Source organism: Saimiri boliviensis, chromosome 14 (assembly GCF_048565385.1).
Source record: "Saimiri boliviensis isolate mSaiBol1 chromosome 14, mSaiBol1.pri, whole genome shotgun sequence".
NCBI lineage: Eukaryota > Metazoa > Chordata > Mammalia > Primates > Cebidae > Saimiri > Saimiri boliviensis.
In genome coordinates, this window is record NC_133462.1 from 12751584 (window position 1) to 12768048 (window position 16465).

At 50.1% G+C, this 16465-nt stretch overlaps 1 protein-coding gene across 1 annotated transcript in view; it reads right to left on the reverse strand.

The window, feature by feature from the left end:
• RELB (RELB proto-oncogene, NF-kB subunit) overlaps positions 1–16465 on the reverse strand; it is a 41808-nt gene that overhangs the window by 15241 nt on the left and 10102 nt on the right. Inside the window, exons 3-6 of the mRNA XM_039467046.2 lie at positions 13044–13384; positions 5001–5158; positions 3598–3689; positions 3299–3430 (exon numbers count right to left, since the gene is read on the reverse strand). Of these exons, the coding sequence (XP_039322980.1) occupies positions 3299–3430; positions 3598–3689; positions 5001–5158; positions 13044–13384 (723 nt within the window). The remainder of the gene's footprint in view (positions 1–3298; positions 3431–3597; positions 3690–5000; positions 5159–13043; positions 13385–16465) is intronic.

The following is a 16465-nucleotide window of genomic DNA, read 5'->3' on the forward strand; positions in this document are numbered from 1 at the left end:
ACCCTCCTTGGCCTCCCAAAGTGCTGGGATTACAGGCATGAGCCACTGTGCCCCTCCTGGAAAAAAATTTTTAAGGGAGACCCTTAGACCTCAGGAAGAGGGTCTTCCTTGAGGAGAAGCTTCCAGAGAAGCTTCCTTGAGGAGAGTTTGATAGACTGTAATCTTGTAGTGGATACCTGTTGGTTTGCCCATCTAGTAATCCTGGCCCCCAAGTTTCCCTCAAGAGACAACCCCTCGTCTTAGTAACTGGCATTGGGCAGGGCAGAGTCCACTACCTTAGCTCAGCAGTAATTGATCACGTGCCCCAGACCTGGCCAATCAGAGCAGTGCATCCCTCTGGCCAAAGCTGCAATTGGTCAGAAAGGAGCAAATGACCAAAACCAGGCCAATGAGAGATAGACCTGATAATTTAACTAAAGGTATTAGGTAAGAGAAGCTAAAAGCAGCTTTGGGAGTTGGGGAGAGGTGCCAGGCAGGTAGGATATAAGCCCGGAGTTATACACGGGCATGAGAGGGACCTGCCAAGGACTCTAAGGTGGAGGAAGAACAGCTGAGAGACAAAGACAGATCCCTAATGACATCACTGAGGTCCTGGATGCAGCCAGATCTGAAGCACTTCTGCAGTTTTCTCCTTAATAGAACAAATTCTTCTTTTCTTCCCACTTAAGCCTGTTTAAGTTGGGATTCTATCACTTGCATGCATGAATGCCCTGACTGAATCAATATCCCATTTGGATGCTTACAGCAGTCGCTACAGGTCGGCTAAAACCTACCAGTTATTCCCAGTCCCCTCCTCTATGCCTGTACCCCTCTACAGAGGTTGAAAAATCTAAGCACGTGCTTTCCCAGACCACCCTGCAACTAGGAGTGGCCATGGGACCAAGCTCTGGCCACTGAGAAGTAAGCAGAAGTCTACCAGGGTGATCTGTGGAACATAATGCATTCTCACAAAAAGGGAGGGAGATTATTACTCATGCTGCCTCTTCCCTTGGGCTGCCTGGTACAGTTGTTTATTCTACAACACTAGAAGATACTATTCGGGTTTGGGAGTTTTTTTCTTTTTTTTGAGATAGAGTCTCACTCTGTCGCACAGGCTGGAGTGCAGTGGTGCGATCTCGCCTCACTGCAACCTCCTCCTCCTGGGCAGCTGGGATGACTGGCGTGTGCCACCATGCCCAACTAATTTTTGCAGAGAGACAAGGTTTCACCATGGTGGCCAGGCTGGTCTCCTGACCTCAAGTGATCCACCTACCTTAGCCTCCTAAAGTGCTGGGATTAAAGTCTCGCTCTGTTGCCCAGGCTGGAGCGCAACAGCATGATCAGCTCATAGCAGCCTCCTCCTCCCAGGCTGTAGCAATCTTCCTACCTCAGCCTCCCAGGCAGCTGGGACTACAGATGCATGCCATTATGCCCAGTTAATTTTTTTTTCTGAGCCGGGCGCGGTGGCTCAAGCCTGTAATCCCAGCACTTTGGGAGGCTGAGGCGGGTGGATCACGAGGTCGAGAGATCGAGACCATCCTGGTCAACATGGTGAAACCCCGTCTCTACTAAAGATACAAAAAATTAGCTGGGCATGGTGGCACGTGCCTGTAATCCCAGCTACTCAGGAGGCTGAGGCAGGAGAATTGCCTGAGCCCAGGAGGCGGAGGTTGCGGTGAGCCGAGATCGCGCCATTGCACTCCAGCCTGGGTAACAAGAGCGAAACTCCGTCTCAAAAAAAAAAAAAAAAAAGAAAAAAAAAAATTTTTTTTCTGTGGGTAACCCGCCATCTGGGCACCAAGGAAGGAGAGCCAAGCAGATCCCCGGCACAATTTGTGCCTGAAAAAATCTTAGTTTACAGTGTCATTACTCAGTTACTTCTCTACATATATAATTATATCTTAGTTCATAGTCGGAGGAATGCCTAGAGCAGACACGGTACAGAACACGAATTAAGGAATAAGCAGCTTATAGTCAGAGGAACATCGAGAGCAGACATGGCGCAGAGCATGATTTAAGGGGAAAAACAGTTATACCAGGACAAGAATTTGCGGCCCAGGAGCAGCATTCAGTATTGTAAAGATACCCTCTGAGGGCCAGGTGTGGTGGCTCAAGCCTGTAATCCCAGCACTTTGGGAGGCCAAGGGGGGCGGATCACGAGGTCAAGAGATCGAGACCATCCTGGTCAACATGGTGAAACCCCGTCTCTACTAAAAATACAAAAAATTAGCTGGGCATGGTGGCGTGTGCCTGTAATCCCAGCTACTCAGGAGGCTGAGGCAGGAGAATTGCCTGAACCCAGGAGGCGGAGGTTGCGGTGAGCCGAGATCGCGCCATTGCACTCCAGCCTGGGTAACGAGAGTAAAACTCCTTCTCAAAAAAAAAAAAAAAAAAGAAAAAAGAAAAGATGACCTCACTCACTACCTAACCTATACACTCACTACCTAACCTTACTCACTATACCCAATAAATACAGACGCTCCTGGATGTTCGGGGCCTTGCCTGTCTGTGCTTATAGGTGGCATGCCCCACCCCCACCCCCGAGCCCAGCTACGCTTTTTTTGTCCTTCTGTGTCCTGTCTCTTTATTTCTCAGATCCTGCACCTCAGCACAGCGATAGGGGACACCCCACAACCCTGTAGAGCTTGACCCTACATTTTTCAAAACGAGTCTAGGCTGGGCATGGTGCCTCACGCCTGTAATCCAAGCACTTTGGAAGCCAAGGAGGGCAGATCACCTGAGGTCGGGAGTTCAAGACCAGCCTGACCAACATGGTGAAACCCCATCTTTAAACAAACAAACAAACAAAAAACGAATTTAACTCTAAGTCTGTTACTCAGGCTGGAGCGCAGTTGCACAATCTCAGCTCACTGCAACCTCCGCCTCCCGGTTCAAGCAATTCTCCTGACTCAGCCTCCTGAGTAGCTAGGATTACAGCCGCCTGCCACGGTGCCCAGCTAATTTTTGTATTTTCAACAGAGACGGGGTTTTGCTATGTTGGCCAGGCTGGTCTCAAACTCCTGACCTCTCAGGTGATCCGCCTGCCTCAGCCTCCCAAAGTGATGGGATTACAGGCATGCGCCACCACACCCAGCCACCCAGTTAATTTTTAAATTTTTTATAGAGAGCAGGGTTTTGCCAAGTTGCCCAGGCTGGTCTTGAACTCCTGGGCTCAAGCAATCCTCCCACCTCAACCTCCCAAAGTGCTGGGATTACAGGCGTGAGCCACCGTGCCTGAGCCGCTCATGCCACCGTAAGCAGGACATTCTCACGCCCGCAGCCAAGGACAATCCTGATGGCCACAGTGCTCTCAACTCACTCTTATCGTAGACTGGCTCGGAAAGCACAGGGTCCATGCGGCACACCTGTCCCTGTTGGTCCCGATATGAGGCCTGGAAGCAGATCCTCACCACATTCATGTCTACTTCCTGATGGTTCTTCAGGGACCCAGCTGTGGGGGGAGATACAGGGAGGCTGAGGGTGGGAGGTGGAGACCCTCTTTGGGGCACAGGGGAATGGGGAAGGGATGGGGCTGGAGCAGACGGTGGGGCCTGGAGTGAGCACAGAAGGCAAGGGGTTTGGGAGGACGGGATGGTCAGGTCATTGTAGGGGTCTCACCATTGTAGGGGTCAATGCCCAGCTGAATCTTCCGTTCAATGGCAGCCTCAATTTCCTTCTTCCTCACACACTGAATGCCCAGGTTGTTAAAACTGAGGGGTGATGGGGGAGGGAGAGGAGTGCTAAGCAGGCAGGTGTGGCCCTAACCTGCAGGAGGGCTCCGGCAGATGCTGCTGTGGGGCTCAGGCTCTCAGGGGCTGACGTCGCAGGCCCAGGGTCCCAGCATTAAAAGGGATCTGGGGTTTAAATCTCTCAGAATGCCGGCGCGGTGGCTCACACCTGTAATCCCAGCACTTTGGGAGGCCGAGGCAGGCAGACGACTTGAGGTCAGGAATTCGAGACCAGCCTGGTCAACAGGGTGAAACTCTGTCTCTACTAAAAATACAAAAACTAGCTGGCACCTGTAATCCCAGCTACTCAGGAGGCTGAGGCAGGAGAATCGCTTGAACCTGGGAGGCAGAGGTTGCAGTGAGCCGAGATCGTGCCACTGCACTCCACCTTGGGCAACAAAAGCAAAACTCCGCCTCAAAAAAAAAAAAAAAAAAAGATAAATTGCAAAGTAAGAGGGGGCCGGGCGCAGTGGCTCACGCCTATAATCCCAGCACTTTGGGAGGCTGAGATGGGTGGATCATAAGGTCAAGAGATCGAGACCATCCTGGTCAACATGGTGAAACCCCGTCTCTACTAAAAATACAAAAATTAGCTGGGCATGGTGGCGCACGCCTGTAGTCCCAGCTACTCAGGAGGCTGAGGCAGGAGAATTGCTTGAACCCAAGAGACGGAGGTTGCGCTGAGCCAAGATCGTGCCATTGCACTCCAGCCTGGGTAACAAGAGCGGAACTCCATCTCAAAAAAAAAAAAAAAAAAAAATTGTAAAGTAAGAGAAAGGGCCAGCCTTGCAGCTAAGTCAGGTCCGGGGTCACGTCCCAGCTCTGCTGAGAGGTTTAAACCCCAGATCCCATCAATTATCTGTGCTCCTTAGCCTCTCTGTGCCTCAGTTTCTTCCTCTACGAAATTGAGATAAGCAGAATGTACGTGAACATGTGTGTGTCAGGGCTCCAGGCCCAGGTGAGGCCGTCCATTGTCCCCAGGCCTGAGTTTCCCCACCTAGGAGAGGCAGTGGGGAGGGTTTACCTAAGCTGCCCTCTGCAGCTAAGGTTTCCCTGGGTGATCTCCAGCTGCTCAGAATCTCCACAATCAAGGATGAGAGGTCACTTTCCATGATCAAGGATGAGAGGTCAGGGGTCAGAATCTCCATGATCAAAGATGAGAGGTCGGGGGTCAGAATCTCCGTGATCAAGGATGAGAGGTCGGGGGTCAGAATCTCCGTGATCAAGGATGAGAGGTCGGGGGTCAGAATCTCTGTGATCAAGGATGAGAGGTGGGGGGTCGGGGGTGGGTACCTGTGCCGGGGGCTGACGTGGGGCCGGAGCCGCACCCTGCAGACGCCATCAGTGCAGTCTTTCCCCACGAGGCTGTGGGGGTGGACTCGGTGTGGCCAGTCCTTCCACACCAGGCAGGCAGTCACCTCCACCTCCCGCAGCCCTCCGCAATCCCGGAGCTGCAGGAAGAGAGGTGCTCTTTGAGGGTCCCATCGCAGACGGCTGCGCCCATCTGAACTCCTCGAGGCCTCACTTGGCAGCTCCCCAACCCTCTCTCCACGGAGGCCTCTGTTGGGAGCTCCCAACCTTCTCCCCTAACCAGGATGATGAAATGTGTCAGCTTAAGACCACTTTGGGCCGGGTGCAGTGGTTCACACCTGTAATCCCAGCATGTTGGAAGGTTGAGGCAGGCAGATCACCTGAGGTCGGGAGTGCCAGACCAGCCTGGCCAACATGGTGAAACCCTGTCTCTACTAAAAGTACAAAAATTAGCTGGGCGTGGTGACATGCACCTGTAATCCCAGCTACTAGGGAAGCTGAGGCAGGAGAATTGCCTGAACCTGAGAGGCGAAGGTTGCAGTAAGCTGAGATCATGCCACTGCACTCCAACTTGGGCGACAGGGTGACTCTGTCTCAAAAAATAAATAAATAGGCCGGGCGCGGTGGCTCAAGCCTGTAATCCCAGCACTTTGGGAGGCCGAGGCGGGTGGATCACGAGGTCAAGAGATCGAGACCATCCTGGTCAATATGGTGAAACCCCGTCTCTACTAAAAATACAAAAAAGTAGCTGGGCATGGTGGCACGTGCCTGTAATCCGAGCTACTCAGGAGGCTGAGGCAGGAGAATTGCCTGAACCCAGGAGGCGGAGGTTGTGGTGAGCCGAGATCACACCATTGCACTCCAGCCTGGGTAACAAGAGCGAAACTCCGTCTCAAAAAAAAAAAGAGTTCAAGACCAGGCTGGCCAAAATGGTGAAACCCTATTTCTACAAAAACACAAAAAAATAGCTGGGTGTGGTGGTGCACGCCTATCATCCCAAGCTACTCAAGAAGCTGAGGCAGGAGGATCGATTGAACTGGATGGCAGAGGTTGCAGTGAGTGGAGATCATGCCACTGTACTCCAGCCTGGGTGACAAAGCAAAACTCCATCTCAAAAAACAAATAAAATATAAAGAGAGAAGGAGAGAGACTAGTGAGCCATGACAACCGAATGCAACATGATCCTTGGTAACGTCCTGGACTGAGGAGGAAGAAACGATTACAAACACATTTTAGGGACAATTGGGAAACTGAAATATAGACTGTATATTACATGACTTTACGGAATTACTAATTTTCCTAGGGGTGACGAATGAGATTGTAGCTACAGGGGAGTTTATTAGTAGGAGGTGCATACTGAAGTATTTAGGGGTGAAGTAGCAGGATGGCTACAATTCATTTGTAAATGATTCATCAAAAAAAAGTGTGGGCTGGGCGTGGTGGCTCACGCCTGTAATCTCAGCACTTTGGGAGGCCGAGGCGGGTAGATCACCCGAGGTCGGGAGTTCAAGACCAGCCTGACCAACATGGTGAAACCCCGTATTTAAAAAAAAAAAAAAAACAAAACTAGACATGCCGGTGCAGTTCAACCCAAAGTCCACGGGCAGATTTGAAGCTTTGCTTGTCATTCAAACAGATGGAGGCAAGAGTATTGCTATTTGACTAATTGGTGAAGCTCTTGGAAAAAACTAACTGGAATACATTTTTGTGTAAAGTAAATTACGTAAGTTGTAATTTGGTAACTTTATCTTTCTACACTACAATTATGCTTTTGTATATATATTTTGTATGATAAATTGGATGTCTATAATTGTAAATTTTTTTGTTTTTACAAGCTAATACTGAAGACTTGACTGAAATATCATGTATCTAGCCTACAGTATTGTGCTTAACTTTTTTTTTTTTTTTTTTTTTGAGACAGAGTTTCGCTCTTGTTACCCAGGCTGGAGTGCAATGGCGCGATCTCGGCTCACCGCAACCTCCGCCTCCTGGGTTCAGGCAATTCTCCTGCCTCCGCCTCCCGAGAAGCTGGGACTACAGGCGTGCGCCACCATGCCCAGCTAATTTTTGTATTTTTAGTAGAGACGGGGTTTCACCATGTTGACCAGGATGGTCTCGATCTCTCGACCTCGTGATCCACCCGCCTCGGCCTCCCGAAGTGCTGGGATTACAGGCTTGAGCCACCGCGCCCGGCCTTGTGCTTAACTTTTACAGATGAGAAGAGAGTTCTGTGTTTGTATTGATTATGATATTCTGAATAAATATGGCATATATTTTTTAAAAAACTAGACAGAATAAAAACTAAAAATTTTTTCCAACTAAAAGATTAGGAAAAACTTGGAGCACACAATTAAAATTGTAAGACATCACATTATTTCAGATTTCCAGATTTCTCTTTTTCTCTTTTTGAGACAGATTCTCACTCTGTGGCCCAGGCTGGAGTGCAATGGTGTGATATGGGCCTCCCAGGCCTCGAACCCCTGACTCAGGTGATCCGCCCACCTTGGCCTCCCTAGATTTCTCTTTTTTAAAAAAGGAAGTTATAGCAACTGAAGCGAGAATTTTTGCTCAGCAGCTCCAGGCAGCGGCAAATAAAAGCCAGCCCCTTTAGACAGGCCCAGACCCACCTGGCATCTCTGGGTCACCGGCTCGGCCCTGCTGGTATCAAAGGCCCTCTGAAGCCTGCTCTAAACTTCCATAAAGCCCAAGCCTATAAAATACCATTAACCAGGCTGGGCGGTGTGGCTCACACCTGTAATCCCAGCACTTTGGGAGGCCAAGGCAGGTGGATCACAAGGTCAGGAGTTCAAGACCAACCTGGCCAACACAGTGAAACCCCATCTCTACTAAAAATACACACAAAAAATTAGCTGGGTGGGGTGGCAGGCACCTATAATCCCAGCTACTTGGGAGGCTGTGGCAGGAGAATCTCTTGAACCTGGGAGGCAGAGGTTGCAGTGAGCCAAGATCATGCCACTGTACTCCAGCCTGGGCGAGAGTGAAACTCCGTCTCAAAAACAAAACAAAACAAAACAAAACCCAAAAATCACTAACCGGGCCGGGCATGGTGGCTCATGCCTGTAATCCCAGGATTTTGGGAGGCCAAGGTGGGTGGATCACGAGGATAAGAGATTGAGACCATCCTGGTCAACATGGTGAAACCCCGTCTCTACTAAAAATACAAAAATTAGCTGTGCATGGTGGCGCGCACCTGTAGTCCCAGCTATTCGGTTGGCTGAGGCAGGAGAATCGCTTGAACTCAGGAGGTGGAGGTTGCAGTGAGCCAAGATTGCAACACTGCACTCCAGCCTGGCCACAGAGCAAGAGGGTCTTTTTTTTTTTTTTTTTTTTTTTTTTTTTTTTTTTGAGACAGAGTTTCGCTCTTGTTACCCAGGCTGGAGTGCAATGGCGCGATCTCGGCTCACCGCAACCTCCGCCTCCTGGGCTCAGGCAATTCTCCTGCCTCAGCTTCCTAAGTAGCTGGGATTACAGGCACGCGCCACCACGCCCAGCTAGTTTTTTGTATTTTTAGTAGAGACGGGGTTTCACCACGTTGACCAGGATGGTCTCGATCTCTCGACCTCGTGATCCACCCGCCTCGGCCTCCCAAAGTGCTGGGATTACAGGCTTGAGTCACCGCGCCCGGCCAGGGTCTTTTTTTTTTTTTTTTTTTTTTTTTGAGACGGAGTTTTCGCTCTTGTTACCCAGGCTGGAGTGCAATGGCGTGATCTCGGCTCACCGCAACCTCCGCGTCCTGGGTTCAGGCAATTCTCCTGCCTCAGCCTCCTGAGTAGCTGGGATTACAGGCACGTGCCACCATGCCCAGCTAATTTTTTGTATTTTTAGTAGAGACGGGGTTTCACCATGTTGACCAGGATGGTCTCGATCTCTCGACCTCGTGATCCACCCGCCTCGGCCTCCCAAAGTGCTGGGATTACAAGCTTGAGCCACCGCGCCCGGCCTTTTTTTTTTTTTTTTTTTTTTAATGAAGATGGGGTTTCACCATGTTGGTCAGGCTGGTCTTGAACTCCCGACCTCAGGTGATCTGCCCGCCTTGGCCTCCAAAGTGCTTGGATTACAGGCATGAGCCACCACGCCTAGCTAAGAGGGTCTTTTTTTTTTTTTTTTTTTTTTTTTTTTTGAGACGGAGTTCCGCTGTTGTTACCCAGACTGGAGTGCAATGACACAATCTCGGCTCACCGCAACCGCAACCTCCTGGGTTCAGGCAATTCTCCTGCCTCAGCCTCCCGAGTAGCTGGGACTACAGGCACGCACCACCATGCCCAGCTAATTTTTGTATTTTTAGTAGAGACGGGGTTTCACCACGTTGACCAGGATGGTCTCGATCTCTTGACCTTGTGATCCACCCGCCTCGGCCTCCCAAAGTGCTGGGATCACAGGTGTGAGCCACTGCGCCTGGCCGAGGGTCTTAAAAACAAAAAATTGGCCGGGCATGGTGGCTCAAGCCTGTAATCCCAGCACTTTGGGAGGCCGAGGCAGGTGGATCACGAGGTCAAGAGATCGAGACCATCCTGGTCAACGTGGTGAAACCCCATCTCTACTAAAAATACAAAAAATTAGCTGGGCATGGTGGCGCGTGCCTGTAGTTCCCAGCTACTCGGGAGGCTGAGGCAGGAGAATTGCCTGAACCCAGGAGGCGGAGGTTGCGGTGAGCCGAGATCGTGCCATTGCACTCCAGCCTGGGTAACAAGAGAGACACTCTGTCTCAAAAAAAAAAAAAAAAAAAAAAAATCATTAACCACTGGTCTCAATCTCAGTGGGGGAGTGCTGCCCCCTAGGGGAAAAATGGGATATTGGGGGTGGTTGGTTGACACTGTGATACAGACCCACCACAGGTAGACAGGACCAGAGAGCAGTTTATAATACCAGGGACAGTCCCACACACGCATACACATCCGGCAAGCCTTCTGAACATCCCGCCAATCATTCGAGTCAATAGTAAACTTGTTTAAAATGATCAGAGCCCAGAAACTTGCTCTGTTGTTGTTGACTGTGGTGTGTTTTGTGGTTTTTTTTTGGTGGGGGGGACAGGATCTCGTCCAGGCTGGAGTGCAGGGTCACGATCTCTGCTCACTGCAACCTCCGCCTCCCAGGCTCGAGCGATCCTGCCACCTCTGTCTCCCAGATTGCTGGGCTTACAGGCATCCATCACCACACCTGGCCCCTTGCCCTGTTTGACACCAATAATATTCTTTCCCATAATTGTTTTTATTTTTTTTTTTCCGAGATGAGGTCTAACTCTGTCACCCAGGCTGGAGTTTCCCATAACTGTAATATCCACTGAATTTTCAAGGACTGCAGCCAGCACATTAATTGTTTAGACCAAGAGTTGTTCGTCACTTGGGAAAATCCCCTCACTAACCGCAACCCTGCACGTGTGACATTTAAGTCACCAAGTCTGCGCAGCTGGGTCAGGCTGCATTTGTGGCCACTGCATGAACAAGAAGCCTATATATAGTCACAGACAACTGCCACCTTCCTCACATAGCCTGTGGGGCATTTATATATTGAAATAAAAGTGATTTTATACGTTGTATTAATTTCCTTTTATTTCTCTTTTATACTACAGTTTGGCATAAAATATGGAGTTCTGGCTGGGCACAGTGACTCATGCCTGTAATCCCAACACTGTGGGAGGCCAAGGCAGGCAGATCACATGAGGTCAGGAGTTCAAGACAACCTGGCCAACATGATGAAACCCCATCTCTACTAAAAATACAAAAATTAGCCAAGTCTGGTGGCAGACACCTGTAATCTCAGCTATTCGAGAGGCTGATGCAGGAGAATCGCTTGAACTCAGGAGGCAGAGGTTGTAGTGAGCTGAAATTATGCCACTGCACTCCAGCCTGGGTGACAGGGTGAGACTCTGTCTCAAAAAATAATAATAATAAATAAAATATGAAGTTTGGGTGTGACCGTGAGTAGAGGTAGGTAATATTGTCTACAAATCTCACTGGGCCAGATAGGGTTAAAACCATTTATTTAACCAGCTCCCCACTGTAATCTTAGGAGATTCTGAAAAGCTTAAAGTCAACAGTCTCAGGACTCACACAGGCTCCAGGGCTGAAAGCTTTTCATCCCTGAGATGTCAGTTGGGACTGTGGAAAAGACATTAGATTGCAGATTTCTTTTTTTTGAGACAACATCTTGCTGTGTCACCCAGGCTGGAGTACAGTGGTGTGATCATGACTCACTGCAGCCTCCACTTCCCTGGCTCAAGCAATCCTCCCCGCTCAGCCTCCCAAATAGCTGAGACCACAGGTGCATGCCACCACATCTGGCTAATTTTTTTTATTTTTGTAGAGATGGGCATCTGGCCATGTCACCTGGGCTGGTCTTGAACTCCTAGCCTCAAGTGATCCTCCTGCCTTAGCCTCCCAAGGTGCTGAGATTACCGGCATAAGCCACCGTGCCTGGTCCATTAGGGTTTAGAATAAGTCAGACCTGGCTGAGACTGCGCCATTGCACTCCAGCCTGGGCAACAAGAGTGAAACTCTGTCTCAAAAAAAAAAAAAAATTGTACCTGTACCTTATTAGTACATTAATACCCTGTCAAAAGTCACCTTTGCTTTTCCTTGTTTTTTTACTTCTAGTGATATATATATATATATGTTTGCATTTTTTTTTCTTTTTCTTTTCTTTTTTTTTTTTTTTTGAGATGGAGTTTTCACTCGTTACCCAGGCTGGAGTGCAATGGCGCGATCTCGGCTCACCGCAACCTCCGCCTCCTGGGCTCAGGCAATTCTCCCGCCTCAGCCTCCTGAGTAGCTGGGATTACAGGCACGTGCCACCATGCCCAGCTGGTTTTTTGTATTTTTAGTAGAGACGGGGTTTCACCATGTTGACCAGGATGGTCTCGATCTCTTGACCTCGTGATCCACCTGCCTCGGCCTCCCAAAGTGCTGGGATTACAGGCTTGAGCCACTGCGCCCGGCCTGTTTTTTTCTTTTAAATTGAGGCAGGGTCTTGCTTCGTTGCCCAGGCTGGAGTGCTGTGGTGCAATCTTGGCTCACTGTAGCCTTGAACTCCTAGGCTCAAGTGATCCTCCCACCTCAGCCTTACCAAGTAGCTAGGACTACAGGCATGTGCCACCACATCCAGCTAATTTTTGTATTTTTTTGTAGAGACAAGGTTTTGCTATCTTGCCCAGGCTTTTCTAGAACTCCTGAGCTCAAGTAATCCGCTTGCCTCAACCTCCCAAAGTGCTGGACTTACAAGCCTGAGCCACAGTGCTGCACCCCACCTTCATTTTCTTTTTGGGACAAGGTCTCACTCTGTCAGACTGCAGTGCAGTGGTGCAATCTCAGCCCACTGCAGCCTGCACCTTCCTGGCTCCCACCTTGGCTTCCTAAGTAGCTGGGATTGTTACAGATGTGTGCCACCACACCTGGCACCATGTTGGCCAGGCTGATCTCAAGGGATATGCCTGCCTCAGCCTCCCAAAGAACTGGGATTACAGGCATGAGTCACTGTGCCCAGCCAAATGCCAAACCCCCGCCCCCAGCTTTTTTGAACCATTTGGATTCCAGCCCAGGTGATAGTATAATTATTATCTTTTTTTTTTTTTTTTTTTTTTGAGACCAAGTTTCACTCTTGTCCCACAAGGTGAAGTGCAATGGCGCCATCTCGGCTCACTGCAACCTCCACCTCCCAGGTTCAAGCAATTCTCCTGCCTCAGCCTCCTGAGTATCTGGGATTACAGGCACGTGCCACCATTCCCGGCTATTTTGTATTTTTAGTATAGTCAGGGTTTCACCTTGTTGGTCAGGCTGGTCTCCAACTCCTGACCTCAAGTGATCCACCCGCCTTGGCCTCCCAAAGTGCTGGGATTACAGGCATGAGCCACCGCGTCAAGCCCAGTAGCATAATTATTAATATCTGGTTCAACAATAGCAACAACAGTAACAATAGCCACTATCAAATAAACGTATAGATGCATGCGGACGGCTTCCGGGTACAGGTGAAGCCCCAGCCCCTCCCGCCGGGTCCGCGCGCCGGACTCACCTCGATGGCAGGCAGCGTCTTGCTGGCCTCGGTGCTGCTCTCCCCGAGGATGCTGCCGGCCGAGCGGCCCTCGCACTCGTAGCGGAAGCGCATGCCGCGCTGCTTGGGCTGCTCCGTGATGACCAGGTGCGGCTGCGGGCCCGGGCCCGGCGCGGGGGGCACCAGCCGGCCCAGGGGGCAGCCCCAGGGGGGCGGCGTGGCTGGGGGCGCCACAGGCCCCAGGGTGACCGTGCTCAGCGAGGCCGCCCCACGAGACACCAGGCGCGGCAGCCCCTCGCCCGGGCCCGGCTGCGCCCGGTCCAGGCCAAAGCCGTTCTCCTTGATGTACTCATCGATGATCTCTGCGGGAGAAGAAGAAACACGTGGTGACGCCTATTCTTTAAAATAAATAAATTAAAAAGGCTTGATTACCCCTAAGACATTTTCCATCCCATTCATTTCAAACACACACACACACACACACACAGGTCAGGAAGACCAGGTGCAGTGGATCTCGCCTGTAATCCCAGCACTTTGGGAGGCCAAGGTGGGTGAATCACTTGAGGTCAGGAGTTCAAGACCAGCCTGGCCAACACAGTGAAACCCCGTCTCTACAAAAATTAGCCTCCACGGTCCCACACGCCTGTAGTCCCAGCTACTCAGGAGGCTGAGGCAGGAAAACCGCTTGAACCTGGGAAGTGGACGTGGCAGTGAGCCAAGATTGCACCACTGCACTCCAGCCTAGATGACAGAGCAAGGCTCCATTTAAAATAATAATAAGAAATAAATATTATTTTATTTTTATTTTTATTTGAGATGGAGTCTCACTCTGTCACCAGGCTGGAGTGCAGTGGCACAATCTCAGCTCACTACAACCTCCAATTCCCTGGTTCAAGTGATTCACCTGTCTCAGCCTCCCAAGTAGCTGGGATTACAGGCACAGGCCACCACTCAGCTTATTTTTGTATTTTTAGTAGAGATGCAGTTTCACTATGTTGGTCAGGATGGTCTCGATTTCCTGACCTCATGATCCACCTGCCTTGGGCAATATTAATATTATTGAGACAGGATCTTGCTCCGTTGCCCAGGCTTGAGTGCAGTGGTTTGATCATAGCTCACAGCCCGGACCTCCCTAGGCTCAGGGGATCCTCCCACCTCAGTCTCTCGAGTAGCTAGGAGGCTACCTTGCCTGGCCTCTTTTCTGTTTCTGGCTCCTACCATATCTGGCCCTCTTCAGGGTCTTGAACTTGCTGCAGGCTGGGCAGTGTGGCTCATGCCTGTAGTTTCAACACTTTGGGAGGCCAAGGCAGGAGGATCACTTGAGCCCAAGAGTTCGAGACCAGCCTGGGCAACATGGTGAGATACCATCTCTACAAAATATTGAAAAAAAAATTAGGCATCATAGTGCCTGTAGTTCCAACTACTAGAAAAGCTGATGCAGGAGGACTGCTTGAGCCCAGGAGTTCAAGGCTGCAGTGAGCCGTGATCATACCACTGCACTCCAGCCTGGGCAACAAAGCAAGATCCTACATTAAAAAATAGGTGGGGTGTGGTGGCTCATGCTTGTAATCCCAGAACTGTGGAAGGCTGAGGCAGGCGGATCATCTGAGGTCAGGAGTTTGAGATCTGCCTAGCCAACATGGTGAAATGCCTTCTCTACTAAAATACAGCCAGGAGTGGGGGCGAATGCCTGTAGTCCCAGCTACTAGGGAGGCTGAGGCAGGAGAATCTCTTGAACCCAGGAAGCGGAGGTTGCAGTGAGCCAAGATTGTGTCATTGCACTCCAGCCTGGGCAACAAGAGCAAAACCCCATCTCAAAATAAATAAATAAATACAAATAATACAAAAATTAGCCAGGCTTGGTCGCATATGCCTGTAGTTCCAGCTACTTGGGAGGCTGAGGCAGGAGACTCACTTGAACCAGGGAGGTGGAGGTTGCAGTGAGCTGCGATAGCGCCACTGCACTCCAGCCTGGGTGACAGAGCGAGACTCTGTCTCTTTTTATTTTTTTTTTATTTTTCTTTTTTAAGATGGAGTTTCACCATGATGACCAGGCTGGTTTTGAACTCCTGACCTCAGGTGATCCACCCACCTAGGCCTCCCAAAGTGCTAGGATTACAGGTGTGAGCCACCACACCCAGCCACACTGTGTCTCAAAAAATAAGTAACTTAAATGAATAAATAAATAAATAAATAAATAAGAAAGAAATTGCTCCTCCAACTGCCTCTTCACACGGTCCCCTATTCAACCCAGGCTGGCTCCTTCTCCTCCTGGTCCAAGCTGAAATGTTATCTCTTCAGAAAGGTCTTAGCTAATGTGTCTTCTCCAGGCCGTCTCTCCCTCGTCCTGTTTATTTCTTTCACAGCTCTTAGCCTACTCTAACATGATCTTACTCATCTATTCATTTTCCTCTGTCTCCCCCACCTGGCTATGAGCTCTGTGAGGGCAGGGTCTTAGTTTTGTTTCTGGCTGAACCCCCAGGGCCTAGAACAGTGTCTGTCTGTACTCACTAGGGGACGAATAACATTCTTTTATTTTAATTGGTTTTCTTTTTCTTTCTTTCTTTTTTTTTTAAAAAAAGGACTAGTTCTGGTCGGGCGCGCTGGCTCACGCCTGTAATCCCAGCACTTTGGGAGGCCGAGGGGGGCGGATCACAAGGTCAAGAGATCGAGACCATCCTGGTCAACATGGTGAAACCCCATCTCTACTAAAAATACAAAAAATTAGCTGGGCATGGTGGTGCGTGCCTGTAATCCCAGCTCCTCAGGAGGTTGAGGCAGGAGAATTGCCTGAACCCAGGAGGCAGAGGTTGCGGTGAGCCGAGATCGCGCCATTGCACTCCAGCCTGGGTACCAAGAGCGAAACTCCGTCTCAAAAAAAAAAAAAAAAAAAAAAAAAAAAGGACTAGTTCTATTTTTTTTTATTTAACAGACTGGGTCTCGCTATGTTGCCCAGGCTGCAGTGCAGAGGCTATTTACAGGCACGATCCCTCTACTGATCAGCAAGGGAGTTTTTACCTGCTTCATTTCCGACCTGGGCTGGTTCACCCCTCCTTAGGCAACCTGGTGGTCCCCGCTCCCCCGAGGTCACTATATTGATGCTGAACTTAGTGCGGACACCTGATTAGCATAGCGCACTACAGCTCAGAACTCCCCGGTTCAAGCGATCCTCCAGCCTCAGCCTTCCAAGTGGCTGGGACTACAGGCACAAACCACTGCGCCTGGCTTAATTGGTTTTCTTTTTGAGACAAGGTCTTGCTCTGCCACCCAGGCTGCAGTGCAGTGTTACAGTCATAGCTCACTGCAGCCTCGACCTCCCAGGCGACCTTCCAGGCTCAGGTGATCCTCCCACTTCAGCCTCCTGAGCAGCTGGGACTACAGGTGCACACCACAATGCTCAGCTAATTATAAAAAATTTTGTGTGGTCAGGTGCGGTGGCTCAC